This window comes from Hyaena hyaena, unplaced genomic scaffold (genome assembly GCF_003009895.1).
Source record: "Hyaena hyaena isolate Hyena2069 unplaced genomic scaffold, ASM300989v1 scaffold_690, whole genome shotgun sequence".
NCBI lineage: Eukaryota > Metazoa > Chordata > Mammalia > Carnivora > Hyaenidae > Hyaena > Hyaena hyaena.
The window spans coordinates 1,034,690-1,056,934 of record NW_024081323.1 but is presented as its reverse complement, the minus strand read 5'-3'; the positions used below and the strand labels follow the sequence as shown (position 1 = coordinate 1,056,934).

General features: G+C 34.4%; 1 protein-coding gene across 1 annotated transcript in view; it reads left to right on the top strand.

The window, feature by feature from the left end:
• Window positions 1-3,311: 3,311 nt before the first annotated feature.
• The window catches only part of LOC120220363 (D-ribitol-5-phosphate cytidylyltransferase-like), a 145,672-nt gene continuing 126,738 nt past the window's right edge, over window positions 3,312-22,245 (top strand). The window contains exons 1-2 of the mRNA XM_039217444.1: window positions 3,312-3,398; window positions 3,880-3,972. Coding sequence (XP_039073375.1) covers window positions 3,363-3,398; window positions 3,880-3,972 — 129 coding nt within the window. The 5' untranslated portion in view covers window positions 3,312-3,362. The remainder of the gene's footprint in view (window positions 3,399-3,879; window positions 3,973-22,245) is intronic.

The window sequence follows — 22,245 nt, the reverse complement described above, 5'->3', positions numbered from 1 at the left end:
TGAAGGCCAGATGGAGTATAAGCATTAGGATAAGTACATAATTCTTATGATGGAGCAGTGACTACAAATCTGAGGAAAGAGTGAACCCATCTTTGATTCCCAGGTAAGCTGTCTTTGAGTGTAAAAGCAAAATTCCAGGAACATAAACCTGTTGAGGCTTCTGTAAAAAAAGCAAAACCAACTAAACAAACTATTTGCAGATAAAGTTCATCAAATAAAGAAGGGAATTAAAATGAAGAACTTACAAACAGATATTTTGTGTAAAAAGCCAACGTTTTTGAATGTAGATAGGTCTAGATTGTGGCTTTCATGATTGTAGAATAAGACGTGGGCTTAATCTACTAGAGTAAAAATACCATGCTTATCAGAATGAGGCTTTAGGTGGAAGTTAGAATGTGCTATTTCTTTCTTTCTCATAGAAGGAGGTCAGCTAATGGTGACAAATAAAATGCATTGCCACTAAAACTCCAGTTTTGTAATCCTATCCATGCTACCTCTTCCTAATGTTTAGAAGCTTAGGGCTCTGAAAGTGAAAAAATACCTGACGTTCAGGAGCATTTTCTTCAATTTCACTCTGCTGAATTTTCTTCCCTAACCAGCTAAGAAAAGACCTGCATGTGATCTAATTGAATGCATTATTGCTTTTATTTCTTCATCCTTTTGTCCTGCCATCTTACTGCATATATTAATAGAATTAACAGAGTATTGTTGGAATGATGTTTAGCTAATGTTAGGTAGTGATATTTTTGGACCATTTTTTTTTTTTTTTTTTTTACCTTTTTCAAGTAGTTGGTTTTAAGAACAATACACCATTTTTCTTGAAATAAGACTTTAAAAACTGTTTTGCTTTTAAAATACTTATATATCAAGCATTTGCTAGTGGTGAAAACATCCATGTTTTGGGGCACAAAGATCCGATACCCTTTCTTTAAGAATTTTATCCAGTTCAGTAATTAAAAATTTAATCAGTCTTTCATGTTCTCATCCTAGACTTCATTTATGTATATGCAAAAGAAAATTTTAAATTAATCATTTTTTAAAATTCATATTTCACTCATATTTGCTGAAGTTACATGACGTGGTAGTCTTATTTCATATCTGTTATGTCAAACTTGGCAGGATCTCAGGAATTATATAGTACTTGTATGCAGACATTCATGCTAACATCTTAAATATTGGCATGAGACATTAACTCTGTGGCCAGAGAAAAGACCATTTGTTCACTGCAGTAGCCTTAAGGAGAATGACCGTGTTGCACTGATTGTCTAAATTGCATTTCCTACAGGGAAATGTTGTCACCACTAGGTGCTGTTCCAGTTGAGGTATATTAAAGAAGTTGATATTGGGGAGCCCTTACCTTATATTCAGGGACCATGGGGAAACCAGTCCATCCTCTTATTAAAAAAGAGACATTGTCTTTATTCCTCCGAAATGTCAAACAGATCTGACCTAGGGAGAGTGAGGAGGCTACCTTTATTTTCTGAAATATGCACAAGTACACTCCAGGAAGAGACATACCTACCTTTGTAAATCTGCTTGTTATGCAGACATCTTTGAAAAGCCCATCTGGAGTAAGTTAGCTATTAAAATGTTTGGGTTTATGAGAAACCCCTGGAAAATTGTCTTCCTATACTATCTGGAAGATGTGATTTCTTGAACAAACTTAATGTTGCACAATGAAATCCCATAATTTTTCTCTCTTTTAGTATCAGTATATGGCTGATGCAAATGGAACTATTTTGTTAAACTTTTTTAATGTTGTCTCTGAACTTGGTACTCAATAAGAATTTTAAAGTGGAAGAAAAGTCTTGAAATTCATGAGTCAATGAATTCCTAGCAGGGTTCTGACCTCAAAGTATTTACTTCCCCTTTTCTAATATTTTGTCAAAATTACATATAATTAAGATAAATCCTACTTACTATGTAATGTTCTTAGAAGTGCAGTGTTTAGTGTGTTACTTAGGGACTGGCCTGCTGTTTTCGAAGTACAAATTGTAGAGCATTGTAAATATAATGCCACTATTAACCACTGAAATGTAGCTTTCTGGGGAATTAAAATAGCGAACATAAAAGATCTCTTGTTTCATAATTAAGTTTTTGTTCATATTGATAATAGAGGGAAACAATGGAAGTTAATTAGAATATTGAGTTGTATGGAATAAAAGTCTTATGAGGGAAATATTTGTATTATATGTGCTATTCTAAATCTAGTCTGAGACCACCTCTAGTAATAATCTCCTCATCTCTTGTTTTATTATCATTTTACTAGTTCACGTCTTATTTCTCTTTCAGACTACTGTAATAATTTCTTTTTATTGATACAATTTATTATCAAGCTAGCTAACTCACAGTGTATACAGTGTGCTCTTGGCTTCAGGATAGATTCCCATGATTAATTGCTTACATACAACACCCAGTGCTCATCCCAACAAGTGCCTTCCTCAATGCCCATCACCCATTTTCCCTCCCTTCCACCCCATCAACTCTCAGTTTGTTCTCTGTATTTAAGAGTTGCTTATGGTTTGCCTCCATCCCTCTCTGTAACTATTTTTTCTCCTTCACTTCCCCCATGGTCTTCTGTTAAATTTATCACATTCCACATATGGGTGTAAACATATGATATCTTTCTCTGACTGACTTACTTCACTTAGCATAATACCTTCCAGTTCCATCCACATTGTTTCAAATGGCAAAATTTCATTCTTTCTCATTGCCAAGTAGTATTCCATTATGTGTATGTATGTATGTGTGTGTCAGCTTTTTTATCCATTCATCAGTTGATGGACATTTGGGTTCTTTCCATACTTTGGCTATTGTTGATAGCACTACTATCTCCACTATGTTGACTCCTCTCTCTCTAGTAATTTCTTAATGCATTTCCTGTTTCTAGTCATTCCAGGTTTGGCAGAATCTATCTAACTGTAGAATTTAACATGATTGTAGAATCATCCAACAACCCCTGTCTAACCAACCATTTGAAAATAATCAAGCATTTTCTGAACTGTATCCTGTATATAAGAAAAAGTAGTTACTTGCCTGTCCCTCCATATATCTTGTACTTTTCTCATTTGAAACTATCTATTTCTCTCCTCACCAAAGTAGTATTCATCAGTAAAGGACTAGTTCAGATGTCTTTTTCTTGGAAGCCTCATAAACTTCAGCTTGAATTATTTTTATTTTTTTATGGTCTTAGGCTTTATGTGTCTGTTGAAATTTTATGCTCATTTGTAACATTTGTTTAGGTTCTGGTTTGCGTTTCTATCTAATTTATAAACTCCTCTGTCTTACATATTTTTTTCTCCTAGCCTGTAAAAGTCACCTCTCAACTTCCTTGTCATGCTGGCAGAGATCTTGAGCAAATCATGTCAGAGCAATGCTACAGTTACATTTGTGTGAATGTAAGTAGTGACCTTAAATGGCTCAAAGCCCTTGAGGATTTGTGTAAATGTAATGTGCAAGAGAATTTTTTCTTGATTTTTAATTTTTTGAATTTAAGTTTTTGTGATAGATGAGTTTTGTTATTCAATATGCATTTGGAAGTTGTATTTTTAAATTTTTGAAATGGAAAAATATTTTCTCGCAAACTAATTCCCATAATTAAAAGAGGGTGATATTTCTGTAGACATCATTTTCATTTACTTGGTATGAATCAGATAAGATGACACAGGTTTGAATTAATGAAGAGTTCAAATTCTAATAGATACGACGTTACAGGTATCCTTGAAAGTTGTTTGAAAAGGGAAAATTAAGCTTGATAAGTATTTTAGATGTATATGTAAAAGCCTCATATTTTTTCCTTCACTGATTTTAATTCTTAAATTAACTTTTAAATCATTTAAGAACTTCTTTTTAACTTGCTTTTATTTTCTGGTCTTTCAGGTTATGACCTCTGATTTTGAGGAAACCCGGAAATTGGTGAAAATGCTGGAAGAGAGTAATCTTTCCATTCTATATCCTGTTGTTGTTGTTTCAGTAAGTGATTTAATGTAGATTTAACTCTTCAACCTTAGGCTTCCTTCCTTGGGATTCAATTTTCCTTTTTAACGAAATTTCATCCAGTTGAGGAAACCCACCCAAGCCCAGAAGAAACTCCTATTTATGGATCCCTGAACTTCCTCTCTTGTTATGACTTCTGTGACTTTGTTCTCTTATTACTGCAGTTATTTGGATGAATTGACAAGTATAGGGAAAAATTAATCTAGCAACCAATTTCATTTCTCTTCCTTCATTAAAATTGCGAAGTATACTACTGAGTTGACTAGTTCTTTGAAGAATATGAAAGAGCTTTATTAGCATGTTCCCGGAATACCATTGGAGAAGAAATACCAAGGTTAAAAAAAATGAGAGGGAAAATATCATGTGGAAGTAAATTGTCTCTTAGGTTGTTTCATCTTCTCTGTCATTTGGACAGCAAAGTAGAAGGAGAGAGAAACAGATCAAAGGGAATTCCTTGAAGAGTGGCCTATGAAAATTTTGGGAAGGTCTTTCCTGTGAAAGACTACAGGTACATGTTTAATACAGTATTTCCTTGATTGGTCTTTTAAACTGCACAAGAGGGAGATCTCAGCACAACCAGGAAGGAATAAAATCAGAGGCTAGCTGAGTAGAGCCTGCTGTCAGTGACACTTTGCTGTAGGAAGGGATTCTAAATGTGAAATTCTCAAAGCATTTGCTTAGCAATTGCCGAGTTTCTAAGCTCAGGCCCATCCCAGTAGTGTGGGAATTTAGAATTTAGTTCTTGTGAGGTAAGGTCATTAATACAAAAAGAAAATTTGTACTACAAATGAATTTTAACTCTAGCCCTGCAAACATAGCCGAATTAGCAACTGGGGGAGATTGATTGTACTGTCCTCTTGTAGTTGGTTATATATCCTAACGTAAGTTCCATGGATCCTGCTGATTATGGAAAATCAAGTTCCACAAGTGACTGATTTTAACACAAATATTGGTACCTTTCATCGGGTGTTTTGGGAAACATTATGAAATGTACTTAATGCTGGAAGGCTCTAAGGCTCTGTAGGGTACAGTTAGGTTAAAAATCCAGGGTACAGTCTTTTATTCCTCCCTTTGTGTTAACTTAGAAATCTCATTCTCTCCGTGTTCCCAGATAATATTCTAAAGAGAATACAGTATTATAAAGGGAGCAAGGGCTTTAGACTCAGAATTTCTCAACTCTGAGTTCCTTGCTCAACTTGGTTAACTTTTCTGAAATTTGCTTTCCTCATTTTAGAAAGGAGGCTAATAACCCTACTTCTTAATTCATTGTAAGGATTAAGATGAATGAATGACTACATAAATGCAAAATGAACTTGGTATCTGTTTGGAAGGCACGTAGTGTTTCATTTAATAGGTTAGCTCCTCTTCTTTCCCATTTCGATGAGATGACTCAAAGTTCACTTTCACTGCTCTCTAATCAGATTACTGAGTTTGAATCAAACATTTTTCAAAATTCTATTAGGTACTTCAGTGTGAGTACTTCATTATCGTCTCACACCTACTACATCAGATCTACCATAAAAACATGTTTCCTTTTAGCTGACTTATCTTAGTGGCAGTAGTTGTGGCCAGGACTCAGGTAGGATTCTAGCTGAGGTTTTCATTCTTTACACCTTTTTCTCTACCTCTCACTATCAAACATGCATGTGCATGCATGCACGCACACACACATACAGTTTTTAAATTGTTCTATTTGGTTGTTACTATTGTATGTCAACCTCTGTTTTTTGTGTTTTTCCATAAATATTTGAACTTAGTTTTCTTTTTTGTTTTTAAAGTTTATTTTCGAGAGAGAAAAAGAAACAGAGTGCAAGCAGTGCAGGGGCGGAGAGAAAGGAAGACACAGAATCAAAGTAGGCTATAGGATCTGAGCTGTCAGCACAGAGCCCAACGTGGGGCTCAAACCCACGAACCAGGAAATCATGACCTGATCTGAAGTTTGACGCTCAACTGACTGAGCCACTCAGGCTCCCACTGAATTTAGTTTTCTGTTTATTTCTGTTGAACTCTATTTTATTTATCCTAGTAAGTGCTAGAATTTTTTTTTTCCTCCCTGATGTTTTGTATCATACCAAGGAAAAAGATGCATAATCCTCTAATTAGGAAATAAATGTCTCCTAGGGCTAGTTTGAGTATAGTATTACTATAAATCTGTATACCATACACATTGAAAATTGTTTACTTTAAATTGGAGAGTTGTAATTACTCCATGATTAATATTTGTTCACCCATTATTTTCTCTCTGAATAGGTATACTTAGTATAGGTATATGAAAGTTATTATTAAACTTAATAGGAAAATGTCAGTAGAACATACCTAGAGTCTGTATCTTAGGATGGACTGTATCACTGAAGAGGCAACATAAAGACTTCTGCCTTCTTGGATTGAGAGGCAAGTAACTTTTTCTGGATTTTTGAATTGTCTTGTAAATGATGGAATTAAGACTTCATTCCATTTCTTTCTGGTAGTAGTTTTCCGCAAATGGCCAAAAGGCCATTTCAGTTTTCCTATGACTTAAAATTTGGCAGAATCATTCAAATATTTCCCAAATGAGTATTTGTGTAGAGAATATGATTCTAATGGCAAAAATAAATAAGGTAAAAACTTAAATTTGAGTCTAAATACCTGGGGACACAGTTTATACGTTAATAAGTAGAAACAAAACATAATGCATGCAATGTCTGGAGATAGAAATGTGAATACACATGAAGACATAGATACATATATATGTAACTGGAAAGGTGTTACTACAAGCAGGTCGTAGACTGTGGTATGTCTGTTTTGCTTTTATCTGAATTCCTTTGCTAGGAGATTAAGTCATACTATTTTTTTTTTTTTAATAAGGCTTTTAAGCATTTATAAATTCTAAGAAGAGTGGTCAAAGAATTTGTGTATTTACTTCCCTGAACAGGCAGCTTTTACTCACCAGAAAATAAGTCTAAAATGACATCAAGGTCATAGAAAAATACATCGATTTTTATTTTGGAACTATATGATTCGGTAGCTATTGAACGCATATGTTGTAAATGTTTAAAGACCTATTTTGTCTTGGCTGAGATGTAGTACATTGGTCCTTTTTTTCTATGTGAGGGTTTATCAACTTCTAATTTCAGTCTATTAGAAGAGAGGAACACTTGGGAAGCACCCAGATGAAAAGTAATTTGTGGTTGATGAGGTGTTTGTGAGAGTTTTTTCAACTGAGAGACTAGTTAAGGTGGTCATTTGCAGTGTTACTATGTTTCACTCTACAAGGACAAATTTTCAGAGAAAATGGGGCTGAAGTTAAGCTGGGGCATTTTGTTTGGCAAAAACAACACTTGATCGGTTTTTGTTTATTTGTTTTGTTTTTTGGTTTGTGTTTTAAATGTTTATTCATTTATTTTTGAGAGAGAACAAGAGGATGGGGAAAGGGTGTAGAGTGAGAGAGAGAATCCCAGCAGGCTCTGGCCTGTCAATGCAGAGCCCCATGTGGGGCTTGAACTTAGGAACTGTGAAATCATGACTTGAGCTGAAATAAAGAGTGAGATGCTTAACTGACTGAGCCAGCCAGGCGCCCCAACACTTGATCAGGTTTTAAGTGTTGAAAATTGGTATCTGGTCTGCCATGCTGGTGAAACTCACATTGTCTTAAATTTTCAAAGAGATGTAGAAACATATTTTGGAATTTCCTATTAATTGTCATTTGGTAGTCATTTAAATGGTATATCTGACTTTCAACCTCATGAGAAACTTTTATCCCTTGGAGAGAGCTAAACATGGAAGGAATGACTGGTTAATGGTGTTAGGTTCTTGGTTCACAGGTATTTAGCTTAAGTAAATTTATTTCATGGTGTTGATCAATCTCAAAATCAACTTCTCTCTGCCTTTATGAAACTGAAATGGGCCATTTCAGTAGGAGGTTTTTGTGATCTAAAGTAAACTGACATAGGAAAGATGCTACTGCTTTAAGATGTGCTTGGAAGAAGAAACAAAATTTCACCATGAAAAGTAGAAAAAATAATTAGGACTTTATCTTGAAATAACTAAAATATCTATCAAAATAATTTTATCTGTTTAAAAAATTAGATCATTTGGAGAGGCATCTTTGCTTAATCTTGTGATCACATATGATAATAAGCTGTGACATGCTTCATTTCAAGTGGTCATTTTTACAAAAATATTTTTGGACAGTTTTAGTTTTGTAAAAATATCTTAATACCTTGTTCAGAATTCTCTTTGGGACCATACATTAATAATTCTTATTTTCTTTATTTTTATGCAGTTTAACTTAGCCAGGTTCTCATTTGAGTAGGATTTATGGAGTTTACTAATGTTAATTTGTTCAACTTAATAAAATCCCAAAGTTTTGTAGTTGTAACTTAACTTTATTGTAATTATATTAAATAATCAGAATTTTTAAAATGTCTTTGACCAGTTGGGAACTGATAGTATTGACTGTTTTGCCTACATAGATGCAGCATTAAAGTGGGTAGAGGTAGTTGAGTGGGCTCAATTTATAAATGTCTTGTTTTTCATTGAGTCTTCATCTATGTTAAGGATGACATTTGTTAGCCTATGTAGCCTTTTAACTGTGAGCCTTTAGAAACACATAATCAGATAAGAAGCTTGTCTTGTACTGGGACAATTCTCCTAACTCAAATGAAAAAATATCATTTAAAAAAAATTTAATGTATATTTATTTTTTGAGAGAGAGTACAAGCAGGGTAGGGTCAGAGAGAGAGGGAGACACAGAACCTGAAGCAGGCGCTAGGCTTTGAGCCTGATGCAGGGCTCGAACTCATGAACTGTGAGATCATGACCTGAGCCAAAGTCTGACTCTTAACCAACTGAGCCACCCAAATGCCCCCATATATTTCTTTTATTAGAGACTGATTGTCACAAAGGGATTTTTTTAAATGTAGGGTCTTTCCTATGTCTTTTATCAAGAAACCTTATAAACATAAAAACCAATGTTTTCTTTTGTTAAATTGTGTAGGAGTAATGCTTTGAGAGCCCTTTTCAGATGAGATTTCTGATGCTGTTTCATGTGTAATTATAAATTACCAAGTAGCCAAGTTTTTATCTTGAGTTAACTAAAGTTACTGTTAGCCTTCTCTTTGCAGTTACCAGTGAGGGTCGTTGGGGAGGCGGGGTTTATATATTTAACAACTTTTTCAGATTGAAACTCTCAAGAGGATTAACTGAAAACTTTCTTTGGAATCACTTGATAGTATAGCTAGCAACATGGGTCGCATTCATTTCTTTATTTTCCACTTTGTTTTTTTTCCACTATTTAATGGGCAAATATTTAGAAAAATAAAGTAACATATTAAATATATTAAAATACTAAAAGGCCAATTCATAAAATTTCTGCCATGAAAATCATCCCCACCACAAAAAATAGGCTTTTACTTAAATAAGACTCAAAAGTGCTAAGAATCTCAATTATAGGCTGATTTCTTTGCTTAGTAATTATGATCAGGGAGATGTTTTTTTTTCCAACACTGGAGAAGAAGAGTTTCAGGAGGCATAACTAAGTATAGCTGTTTTCCAGCCAAGGGTATGTAAAACTAACTGTAAAACTTAAAAAAAAAAAATTCCTTCCCAGGTACAGAAAGTAAAAGAGAGGTTCTAATTTATTTAGATCTGGAAAGTTTTGTGCAAAATATCCTTGCCTACTATTATCAGATGAGATGATGGGCAGTTTATTCTTGTTTAAAACTTATTTTTTCAATGAGCAAAGCTGTTTCCTGTAATAGACACCAGTGAAATGTTTAATTTTTAAAAGCAGAAAAAGTTGGCAACAAACATAAATAGAAGTTCAAAACTGAGAAATGAAGCAAACTTTTTTACTTGATAAAATTTTTTATGACTTCCCCATTACAAAATAAATTCACAGTATTTGGATAATTGGACAAAAACTCTATTTTTTTGACTATCTAGACAATAATTTTATTGATGCTTTATGAGTGTTAGGAATCTTTTCATGGATTTAGCAAAAAAACCAAATCAACATATGGAATTTTAATGGTTTGAAAAATATAAATAAACCTTCAAAAGTGCCTAATATAATGGTGGTTACCTGGAAGTAGTTTATTGACAAACAGATTTTGAAGTATTTTAAAATACTTCAAAATGCTTAGTATTTGAACATGTTAGCAAATAAAAAAATGGAAAATCAGCATCCACTGACACTTGATACTTTGACATCTGGGGAAGCTGTCAGCAATGTAAATTATTTCCAGAAGGTTCCACAGCTCACCAATGGCAGTGCTAGGAACAGAATCAGTCCAATGTGCACTGTATCATATACACTTGTTACTTTTATGCTCTCATGGATGTGTTAAATAATATGGAAAAAGGTTAAAAATATACATACACACACATATATATTTAATATTCTTTCCTAACAAAGAACAAATGACAATGGGAAAAACATAACAATGCCTTCTTTTAAGTGCTAATGGTTTCTTTCTTTGCTTCACAAGGTATTGAATTGAGGCTTTATTGAATTTAAGTTATAAAAATCTGTGGTTCTGTTAAATTTTTAAATTTATTACCAGATCCTAGACACGTATCTTTGTCACCTTTTACTGAACTACTTATTCTATACATTTCCTTCTGTTAACCCTATTACTAGTAGACTGAGAAAATATGTGTTTAGGTCACATGTTCTTAAGAAACAAAAGAGAGCTGGCTCTTGTAATTCTCACTGCCATCATACTGGGTTTACTTTTTTACAATGTGTATATTTCACACCATTTATTTGTATTTATTTTTGAATGAATATCCTCTCTGTGCACGTGCGTGTATGTGGTTAATAGTCAAAGAATGACCAACGAAGTTACTAAAAATCCTTCTTCTATTCCAATTTCAACCATGTTGCTACTGTAGCCTTTAATTTTTCCTTAAAAAATTATGATCTTCTTGCATATTGAATGTTTTCATGTTTCACTTTGGGTACACTAAAATTTTCTCTTTTGTGGCTGTGTATTAGCTTTACTGATAGAAATGTAATCACTTCTAAGAATTCTAGAAATGTTTTCATTTGTTTTCTGGTAATAAACTAAGTCTGAAGTATTTCCTGCCTAAAATAATAATAAAATCTCAATCCTAGTTTTAAATTCCTTGAGAACCTTTTTGAAATTTTAGTCATGAAGAGATTCATATCTAACACAAAAGTGAGGAATGATGAAGTCATTCTTGTAGGAGGTTGTGAATAGAAAGAATTATCTGTTATTTTAGGTTTTAGAAGATCTTTGCTTATGGCTAAATGGTTACTGGAAAGTTTTTGTTGCGGGATATTAAAATTCCCTTAGATTAACTGTGATGGGCATATAACTGATGCAGTGGAAGGAAATCTTTCTCATAGGACATACCATTCTAGTTTTGATTCATTCTTGTAATGAGTGGTTATTTTCAGATAGGGTTATTTTCAGATAGATTGATGTTATAATGGAATATGCAAATAGAATAAATTCCAGAATATTTTTTCTAAGTTTAATGAATGAGTTTTTCTTGATTAAGCACAGGGTTTGAAATTGCTATTTATTTTACTAATTTAAACAGTTCACTGAATTCAGTCAGATGAGCAAAATTTTTTGTGAATTTATTTGCTAGTGGTTTCCATATAAATCAGTTTATAAAATTTAACATGAAATGCATAGGAGGCAAATAATGGAGCTAGCCTTTTTAGGCTAGCTAATGTAAGGCAGCTTACATTAATTTTAGGTCTAGAAAAGAAGTTGAACAATGGGTTTGATCATTCTGTCATATCAAAAAATATGCCTGAGAATTTCTCTTACTGGTTTTTTTGGTTTTGTTTTGTTTTGAATACTAGATTCTCTTAAATAATGGCCTTTAGCTCATTTGTGTTGTGTTGTTTCTTTACAAAGATGTTATCAAATATATTTTCAGTATCATTTAATTGACAATTACATGTTGTGTGTATTATGTTGATTTCTTATATAGATTAAAATCAGGCGTGATATAGTTTTATTATACTATTTTAAAAGGTTTTACTCCCTGGAGAAAATAAATTACATTGTCATAAAGGTGGTGTTAAATAGAAGAATTGACTTTTTTTTTAAGTTTTAGGAACTCTTTAGTTGTATCATCTTTTCTATACCAGACTGGGGTTCAAGGTACGAGGAGTAGGTAGATCTACAAAAAAGTGTCTATTAACCTTCATGTCTCTGAGTTGTATTCCAGAGTCTTTATTTTTTTTTTAAGTTTATTTATTTGGCGAGAGAATGGAGGGGAGGGACAGAGAAAAAGGGGAGAGAGAGAATCCCAAGCAGGTTCCACACTGTCAGTGTGGATCCCGATGTGGGAGGCTTGAACTTAGGAAGCATAAGATCATGACCTGGGCCAAAGTCCAGAGTTGGATGTGCAACAGACTGAGCCACCCAGGTGCCTTTAATTTAGAGTCTTTATCTGGAAACAGAGTTGGATGCTCTTGAAGGTATTTAAGTGACTTCTCTTTCTAAAAATATTTTCCATACTATACCATGCTGTCAAGGCCCTTCGCTGTTGCCCGACCCACTGTGCATGTGCTTTATGTACAGGTATAATAGAACAATTCATATTGTAAAGTCCTGTTAATTTTGAATCAGGTGGTATAGTATTCCTACTGTGAACCATTTTTGAGAGTTGTGTTTCCTTAATCCTTTTTCAAGGATTGGTTGCTTGATTCTTCCTCTTGCATGTGTCCCTTATCTTTCTCTTTTTGTGGTAGAGTTTTTATTAGGTTAAGTCTAAATGTTTTTGCATTCATTCCTTTTTTTGGGGGGGAGCGGTCTCGTTAAAACCATTGTAATATTGCATGAAGAGTCTCCTTCCCACCCCATCAAAGAATCTATCCATTTGTGTCTATCCCAGGCCCTACCTTGTGAATTTCTTAATCATTAAAGTACCAGTGCATCTTTTTATCTATTCATTTTATTAAAGTTTATTTTGAGAGAGAAAGCAGCATGTGCGCACCTGAACAAGCAGGGAAGGGTTAGAGAGAGAGAAATCCAAGTAGGCACTGAGCTGTCAGAGCAGAGCCCAATGTGGGGCTCGATCCCAAGAACTATGAGGCAATGACTACAGCTGAAATGAAGAGCCAGATGCTTAACCTACTGAGCCACCCAGGTGCCCCTACCTTTTCATTTTATACTTACGTTAGGTCTGTATACTTAGCTCTTTACAGTGTCCTATCCTATTCTCTTTATTACCTAACTGATGACTTAATATAGATAAATAGAACATATGTTGAACATCTGTGTGACAAGCATTTTGACATACACATATGCTATTTAATAATTTAATTTTTTAAAAACTACATCTTTAGAAGAGTGTTTCAGATTATTTTATCTTGTTAAGTAAGGAAATACTTTTATTTGTATCTTTTCTTTTGAAGATGAAGATTTTCAATAACATACGCTTAACTAAATGGCCAGAGTTAGCTTGGGAAGTGATCCAGTGGCTGAGAGTTCATAGCATTTTGGTCACTGTTCCTTCTGTTCACTATCCTAAGGTTAAGTTGTAACTACTTCTCTTCGAAAAAGGTTGCAAATAAGCCTACAATAGAAGATCAGGAGAGATCTTAAAGATATGAAAGGAACCTGAAATTTGCAAGACTGAACAGGTCCACGTATTTGAGGAGCCGGGGAATAGCATTTCTTCATGGCCAGAGTAGCATATGGAATAGTGAGCACTAGAAAGAGCCACTGGATCTGAGACCAACGGAACCACACTCTGGGGAATGTTGAGGATTAGGCAGGAAAAGGTCAAGGTGGGCCTTCTTAGTTTGAACTCCAGGAAGCAGCACTGCACAGTAGAAATTGATGTGATGATCAGATTTGCATTTTACATTATCATTCTGGATATAGTACAGAGAAGAGATTAAAATGATCAAAGAGTTTCCTTGATGCATTTGCTGTAGTTAGAAGGCTTTCATGGTTGTCTTAGAAATAATGGTGGTGGCTGCTACTAGGGTTGTTTTGGAGAGAACGGGCAGAAATTGCTGGAGTCCAGGTATATTGAAGAAATAGAAGCACTAAGAATTTGTGCTGGTTTAAAATTTTTTAATGTTTATTTTTGAGAGAGAGAGACCAGCAGAGTGCATTTGGGGAAGACGCAGAGTCTGAAGCAGGCCTAGAAGGTTCTGAACTGTCAGCACAGAGCCCATTCTGGGGCTTGAACTCACAAACTGTGAGATCATGATCTGAGCCAAAGTCGGACGGATGGTTAACAGACTGATCCACCCAGGTGCTCAAATTTATGTTTGTTTTAATGAGAGAGAAGAGGTAAAATATCAAGTTTTTTATCTTGTGAAACTGAGTGAATAATAATAAGGGGACATTAGAGAATAGTCTTTTTGTTTTTGAAGTTTGAGTTGGCAGATGATTATTACACATTTGTTCTCAGAGATACTTAGAAAGATTTTACCCATAGTCGAAAGCTTTCTATTCATTTTTGTGTGTGTTTTATGTGCATAGTCTCTTAAAGCCAACTTGGAGAGACAAGTTACATATCTCCATGGCTTCTTTAGTATTTGAGTTTATCATTGTTATTTTTTAATGTTTAATTTTGAGAGAGAGAAATAGAACATGGGCAGGGGAGGGGCAGAGAGAGAGGGGGACACATCAGGACAGAGCCCAACGTGGGGCTTGAACCCACAGACTGTAAGATCATGGTGACCTGAGCGGAAGTTGGACACTTAACTGACTGAGCCACCCAGGTGCTCCAGTATTTTAGTTTTAATAGAATCACAGGTATAGGAATAATTTTTAAAAATCTTCATATTAAAATGTTTTTGCCCAGTCTTACATAGAGTTTGCATGATGAATCATGTTGTTTCATGAAATATTTTCTGTAGGAATATTTCATATACAAAGAACACAACTGAAAAACAAAGATCAAAACCTTGTTCATGGGTTGAATCATTAGCAGACAGGAAGATGGTAAGAATATTGTCAGGCCTAAGTACTTTCCTTTAGGGTAAAAATTTATCGCCACCTAAAAGTAGATTACCTCTGCAGTTTTCTGGAAAGCCTGAACTGTTGTTTTGTTGAAAGTGTAGAAAGGTGATGGAATCAGTGCAAAAATCTCCTTCAAAAACATGCTTTGACTTGAACCCCGTTTGCAATAAGTTTGTATGTGGTACTTTTGAAAAGTACAGTATGATTAAATTTTCAGGCAGCAGGGGTTTTATTTTATGGTATTTTAAAGGTTTTACTTTAGTTAAATGCTGGGAAATTGTTATTTGGGAATGACTGGACTGGTTAAAGTAACCTGCATGTTTCTTCTAAGTAGTTGGAGTATTATATCTAAGTAGTAGATCTTTTGAGAGAGAACTACACATTTCAGTTTTTTATAATGTGTTGAGAGTAATGACTGACTTCTAGTTTTTTGCTCAACCAGTGATAACTAACTGTGATCTTGTGTTTTTTGCTTTTCCCATTTCTAAGAAATGGAGCTCTGTCTACATTTATAATCCTCAGGCTCCCTTCTCCTCCCGCAAATGTGGCCTGCTAATGCTTATTCTTAGTATAATTATGTTAATGGTAGTAATAACAGTCAGTTACTACTTGAAAGAATGAATCACCATTCTTTTAATATAAATGATCCCATTTAATCCTCAGAGGAGTCCTGAGGATCAATCCTGAGAGTTGATCATAGATGCCATTATGCTCAGCTCAAGCGTAAGCTGTGTGGTCCTTTTACTTTTACCAAATGATGCTCTTTTTTTTTAGGGATGTCAATACTTGCCCCCCTTTGAGTAATAGAGATCTAGGTTATTGAAGGAGAATTGAATCTTAAAAACGACTCCATAAGTTGCTCTTAAATAATAAGAGACAATTCAGGTCATTTTCTGTGCCTGGATTGGGATAGTTTTTTATATTGGGGGTTATCAAATTTGTCTTGTAAAGACTAAATATTTTAGGCTTCGTGGGCCAATATGGTCTTTGTTACAACTGTTGGGCTCTGCTGTTGTACGTAAGTAGCCATAGACCATATGTAAAGGAATGGGTGTGGCTGTGTTCCAGTAAACTTTCACTTACAGAAGTAGACATGGGGTTGGATTGGGCACTTAGGCTTGAGTCTCCTTAATTTTGGTTCAGATTTCAATCCTGAATGACCCTCCGGCCACCATTACTTGGTATCTTTACCTAAAAATACCTGTTAGAAATTTTCTTCTCTGTGTCCTCAAGTCTCACTATTTAAAATGTCACTCATGTGCCAATTGCTGCATTTTTATCTCCAGTCTTCATCATTCTTCTCATTTTTGACAAAAATGTTCAGGCACATGAAGTTAAAAAATTTGGAATTTATCATCCTGTGTCCAAGAGCTATCTCTCCCAACAGTCTCTTGTTTCAGTTTGACCTCACCATTGCTTCTATGACAGATTTTGCTAATTGCTAATAAGGAGCTACTCTCTTCGTTAAAACCTTGTAGAGGGTCTTCATCCCTTATTGGACAAAGATTAGTCAGATATAAAGCCTTGGCCAGCCTGGTTCTTGGTTAATTTTATAATCCTGACTATATTTCCTAACCAATCTATTTCCCTTCTGGTAATACTGAACTTTTATAGCCCATGTACCATATTGCTTGGCATATATGTGTCTAGTAGAGTTTTTTGACCTGGAACACCATTTTTCTTGCCTTATTCTTTCTGTTCTTTGAATGTGAGTGATCATATTTCTTCTTGGAATCCTTCCTCAGGCCCTCCATGTTCAGAGTCTTTTCCCGTTTCCCAACAATGCATATGTAAGGCATTCAGAAATGTTTATTGACTTATTGACTTACACTTGCCTTGAGATTCCTAGTTATGATGTCTCTTGTTCTGCCCTGTTTTCAGTATTGCCTACCACAAATGGATGCTTGGTAGTGGCTTGCAGAAATGAAAGTGGCTCTGCATGAGGAAATTAATAGAAACTGGACCTCAAGTAATAGCTATGTTTGGCTAAGGAGAATAATACTACTACCTGAGGGTATTACTTACTATGATAAATTTAAACTTTATTAATTTTACTATTTTGATTCACGTTACCCTTTTTCTTAGTATAGTTAAATTTTTCTGTTATTTCTTTTACAGAAAGAAATTTTGTTTCCCTTTAGCAACTATAATTGTCTAATTACATATTTATATTTTTAGATTCTGTGCATCATATCCTTATGTATTTACGCCTAAATAGTAGGATTAGCCTTTGAATTGTTTCTCATTCCTAAGGGGAAATCTTTTTTTCTCTTACAAATTGAATTTAGGGGTAATTTTCCAACATTTTTGGAGGAGGCTTACTTTTTTGTTTCAAAATAAATTCTAAGTAACTACTATGTTAAGCAAACTTTACAGTGTACTTATGAACATTAATTTTATCTTTTAGTTCACATGTACACCATTTACTTAAACATTTAACAAGAAATATTAGGTTATTTGATGAAGACAAATGTTTGAAAGCGAAGGTCATGGATTATAGTTGCAGGTTTCTTTTCCTAGTCTATTCCTGCATTTAATTTGGATTGTATAAAATACTGATTGACCTACTAGATAATTACAATAGTAGCAATTGAAGAATGATTTTTCTTAAAAAAAAAAAAAAAAAAAAAACTTACCCTCTTAAATTAAATGAATCCAGAAGCCTGAAAGTGAATAAATAATATAAAATGGAACAAAATATATTAAAATATATTTTAATAAATATAAAATGGAACAAAATTTACCTTCAAGCCTATAATACATGTTAAGATGATAATGTATGAACAGAATGAGATATTTCACTCATTAGTCTGTGTTGCTCAGTTTATTCTTACACCATGATGAAAGCATGTGCCACACAGATGTTTCTTAGCTCTTGCTGGCCATTCAGTTGAGTTCAGCACACATATGCTGTGAAAGTGTACCTCATTGTACCATTCTATGTATGCAGACTTGCACAGGGCTGAATTTTAAAAAAATTACAGTGGTCTTTCATCTTAGGCATTGCAGTTCTCATTTCTACAAGTTTGATGTGTGGCCTTCCTATATCTTCTTTTTCTGTACTCAGCTTTTTAATATATAAGAAACAGTTATGGTAACCGTTTTAATATCCTAGTCTGCTACTTGGCACTTTGGTGTTTGCATCAGTTTCAAGTGATGTATTTATCTCCTTCTTATGGTTATTTTCCTGCTGCTTTTTATGCTTGAAAATTCTGTTGTGTGTATATAGAGTGTGCTTTCTGGATTTTTAAGTTTCATCTAACTCGGAAAATTTTCAGCCATATTTTTTTTCTGTTCTTCTCCATACTTCAATGGGAACTCCCAATTATCTGTATAGCAGATTGTTTGAAGTTGACCCATATCTCGTTACTACTCTGCTTGTTTTTCCTTTTTTTCCTTTGAGTCTTTTTTCTGTTTCATTTTAACTAGTCACTATTGCTATATTTTTAAATTGACTAATCTTTTGCAGTGTCTCATCTTCTGTTAATACTTTCCAATATATATTTTTTAAATCTCAGATGATGATATTTTCATCTTTTTAATTTAGATTTAGGTCTCTTTTATATCTTTTTTTTCCTACTTAACCAACATGCATTCTTTTCTAGAGCTTTGTGAAGAAATGGGACATAACCATAAAATTGTTTTAATGTCTTTTTTTATTCTAATAAATGTGTCACTTCTGAATTGGTTTTGATTGACTTCTCACCTACTGGGCTATATTTTTCTGCTTTTTTGGACATTTGATACATTTTCATTAGCTGTTACGTTTTGTGAATTTTATCTTGTTCTGGTTACTAGATTTCTTTTTTAATTGCTATGATTGAACTTTTTTTCCTGGCGTATAGTTAGAAATAGTTTGGTCCTTTTAAGTGTTGTTTTTATGATTTTTAGGTCAAACTAGTATATTTATTGTTCATAACTGAGGTGAGACACTTCTCTAGCACTCTACCTAATGCCCTTTAAAGTAGAAGTTTTCTACTCTGGCTAATGGTTACCACCATTATTCCTGACCTTGGAGGTACATCAGGCATTGTTCTTTTCTTTCTTTCTTTCTTTTTTTTTAATTTTTTAATGTTTTATTTATTTCTGAGAGAGAGAGAGAGAGAGCATGAGTAGGGGAGGGTCAGAGAGAGAGGGAGACACAGAATCTGAAACCGGCTCCAGGCTCTGAGCTGGCTGTCAGCACAGAGCCCGACGCGGGGCTGGAATCCGCAACCTGTGAGATCATGACCTGAGCCGAAGTTGGAAGCACAACCGAGTGAGCCATCCAGGCACCCCCATCAGGCAATGTTCTAATCTCTAGTGGGTCTTTCCCCAGCCTCAGCTTTTTTTTTTTTTTTTTTTTTTTTTAATTATCAAACACGTGGATGGGTCAGTGCTCTGCTGTATATGTGAAAGAGTTAGTCTGATAGTCACCACCATTCTTGTGCCTCTCTCCTCTCTGGTATTTTGCCATGTGAACCCTACCCACGTTTGTCTCCCCGTGCTCTGAAGCCCAGATATCTGCTTCTCCTTTTAGTGTGCCAGAGCCTGGAAGCTGTTTTAACAAAGAGTAGATTGGTGCACATGTGGGGCTCATTTCATTTTTTCTCATTTCTAAGAAGTGTCTGTTATAGCTCCATTTCTTTTTGTTTGGTTTGTATACTTCTTTTGTCAGTTTCACCTGGTAAGGTAAATTTGGTCCATAGTATTCTTCAATAGACAGAAACAGAAGCTAGACTCCTCTCACTTTAAGAATTTTATTTTCATAATTCATATTCATCGACATTGTCAGAAATATATTTTATATGTAAGAAAAAGCTTAGGTTGTTTCAGGTCAGACACTCTATTGCTTTGTGCATTCTGGATGTAATTTCTTCAGAGTAGGATTTTATTTTATTTATTTTATTTTTTAATGGTTTATTTATTTCCAAGAGAGGGAGAGAGACAGCATGAGCCAGGGAGGGTCAGAGACAGAGGGAGATACAGAATCCGAAACAGGCTCCAGGCTCCAAGCTGGCTGTAAGCACAGAGCCCGTTGCAGGGCTCAAACCCATGAACCTGAGCCACCTAGGCGCCCCAGAGTAGGATTTTAACTGGTAACCAAACATTTAGTCAGGAAAGAAACTTCTTTGTATAACTCAAACACACAAATTAATGACCCCCCATTTAATGGGATTTAAGATGAACAAATAAAATGTATTTATATTACACGAGCTTTTTTCATTCTAGACATATGAACAGCCCATTAGCACTTTGTACACTGACATGTTTGCTATACTCTTGTACATGTATGTAATGCTTCACGTAACTGTGCCATAATGCAACAGGGGCAGAGATCTATTGTTCTAGGAGAATACCTTGTGAAAAAAAAATTCAACATGTTTTCAAGTTACATTAGGTTTTCCTGCTAATTATTTAAAAATGTGGAGTTCCTGGGCACCTGGCTGTCTCATTTGGTTAAGCCAAATCAACTCTAGATTTTGGCTCAAGTCCTGGTCTCACAGTTCCTGAGTTCAAGCCCCGCTTGGGATTCTCTGTCTCCCTCTCCTTCTGCCTGTCCCCTGCTCACAGTCTCTCTCAAAAGCAAATACATAAAGCATTTAAAAAGTGAAGTTCTGGTTTCATTAGTTCTTGGATTGTTTATATAAGGATATGAAACAAAATGGGTTTACAAGTATAACATTTGTCCCGATATTACAAAATCCCTTGATTTTTTAATTCTTTGAGTTAATAGAAATGTTTAAAACTTGGTATGGTTAATAGTTTAATGCAAAATGCTGTTTACTACTTTGGTTAAATGGCATCATTTCTCAACCTAATAGTTTTGCTGGTGTTTTAAGATTTATAGGTGAGTGTTAAACATTTGCTCTGAATTTTTATGATAGCCTATAACTTTTAATTAGCTTCTATTCATCATAATTATGCATTGAATTTCTTGGTGGCATTGATTTCAATTTGTTCCAAAATAAACTGGTTCAACATTAAAAGCTTGCTTTTTTTCATTTTGAAAGTATAGTTAAATAAAGTACAATTTATTACTTTTCATTAATAGAATCCATGTAGTTCATAAATTGTTGAAGTGAGATGAAACTGTCTCTTTTTATCCTTAAGATAAACTCTTACTCTCATCTGCTTAGTAGTAGTCAGTTTCCTCTCTTATTATATTTCCCCATATTTATTTTGAAAAGTAATTTTGTCTTGATGGTGGGCCTAATTCACACAATTTACTTTTCTGTATATATAGGTAGATAATTGCACATTATCTATTGTGTGGTTTCAGAGAACGTCTGGTCCACCTACCAGTTCTTTCTAACTTGATTGATAATCACCAGAACTTAGATTTTGACTATCCTTCCTTCCACTCAGGTGGGGATTAAGCAGTGCATAGTTGGATATAGACTTCATCTTCAAAAATGGACTTCTTAGTCAAATAAACAAAGACTCTATTTCTCTCCCTACCACATTTCCTGACTCCCTTCTCTGGTCTTCGTGTTAACATGGTCTCTGGAATGAGACAGGAGTGTTAAATGTTGGGTTATTGAACATTCTTGATGTTGTAATGAATATTGTACTTGATATTAATTATTGTCCTTTAATTAATGTACCTGTCCTCAGAGACAAATGAAAAATTACATATTAAAATATAAAAAAATTAATTGCAGTTCATCTGGAGCCAGGAATATATTAAATGGTTACTAGACAAATATAAAGCATGTGTAGAACTGAATGTAGAAGACATGAGGCACAAAGGAGCATTTTCCAAAGTCTGCCAGAAACCCTGCCCACCCACAAAGCCATGAGGCTACCCATATGTTAGATGTTTAAGCAGTTTACTAGTTTATAGGAGGGAATTTGCTATGTCAAAAGACAATGAAACGAGACGTTCTCTTGGGGGGGGGGCAGGGTAGGAAGATATTCTTATCTCTTTTTATATACGCATGAAAAAAATTATTAGAAATGACATCCTAAAAGGGAAATACTGTTGCTCTAATTTATATGTAGCAAATGAGTCAACAGTTCAAAACCAGATCAAAGAATATCTACCTAATGCAGCTTATAAGCAAATCTGCAGAACTCAACCTAAATGAAATGTTTTGCTACATTTCAATGGATGCAAGACTGTCCACTTTGTAAGTTTGTTTTATTAAGGCAAAAACATTTACATTTCTCTTGAGCTATCATGATCACTTGGTAACCCCTTGCTGTATTTGTATAAACTAGCTCTGTCTTTAAAATTAAAATTGATTGCATTATTGTACCAAAAGAATTTTTTCTGGAACTTATAGTAACTGGTGGATTTTAGAAGTACAAAAATTAGTAG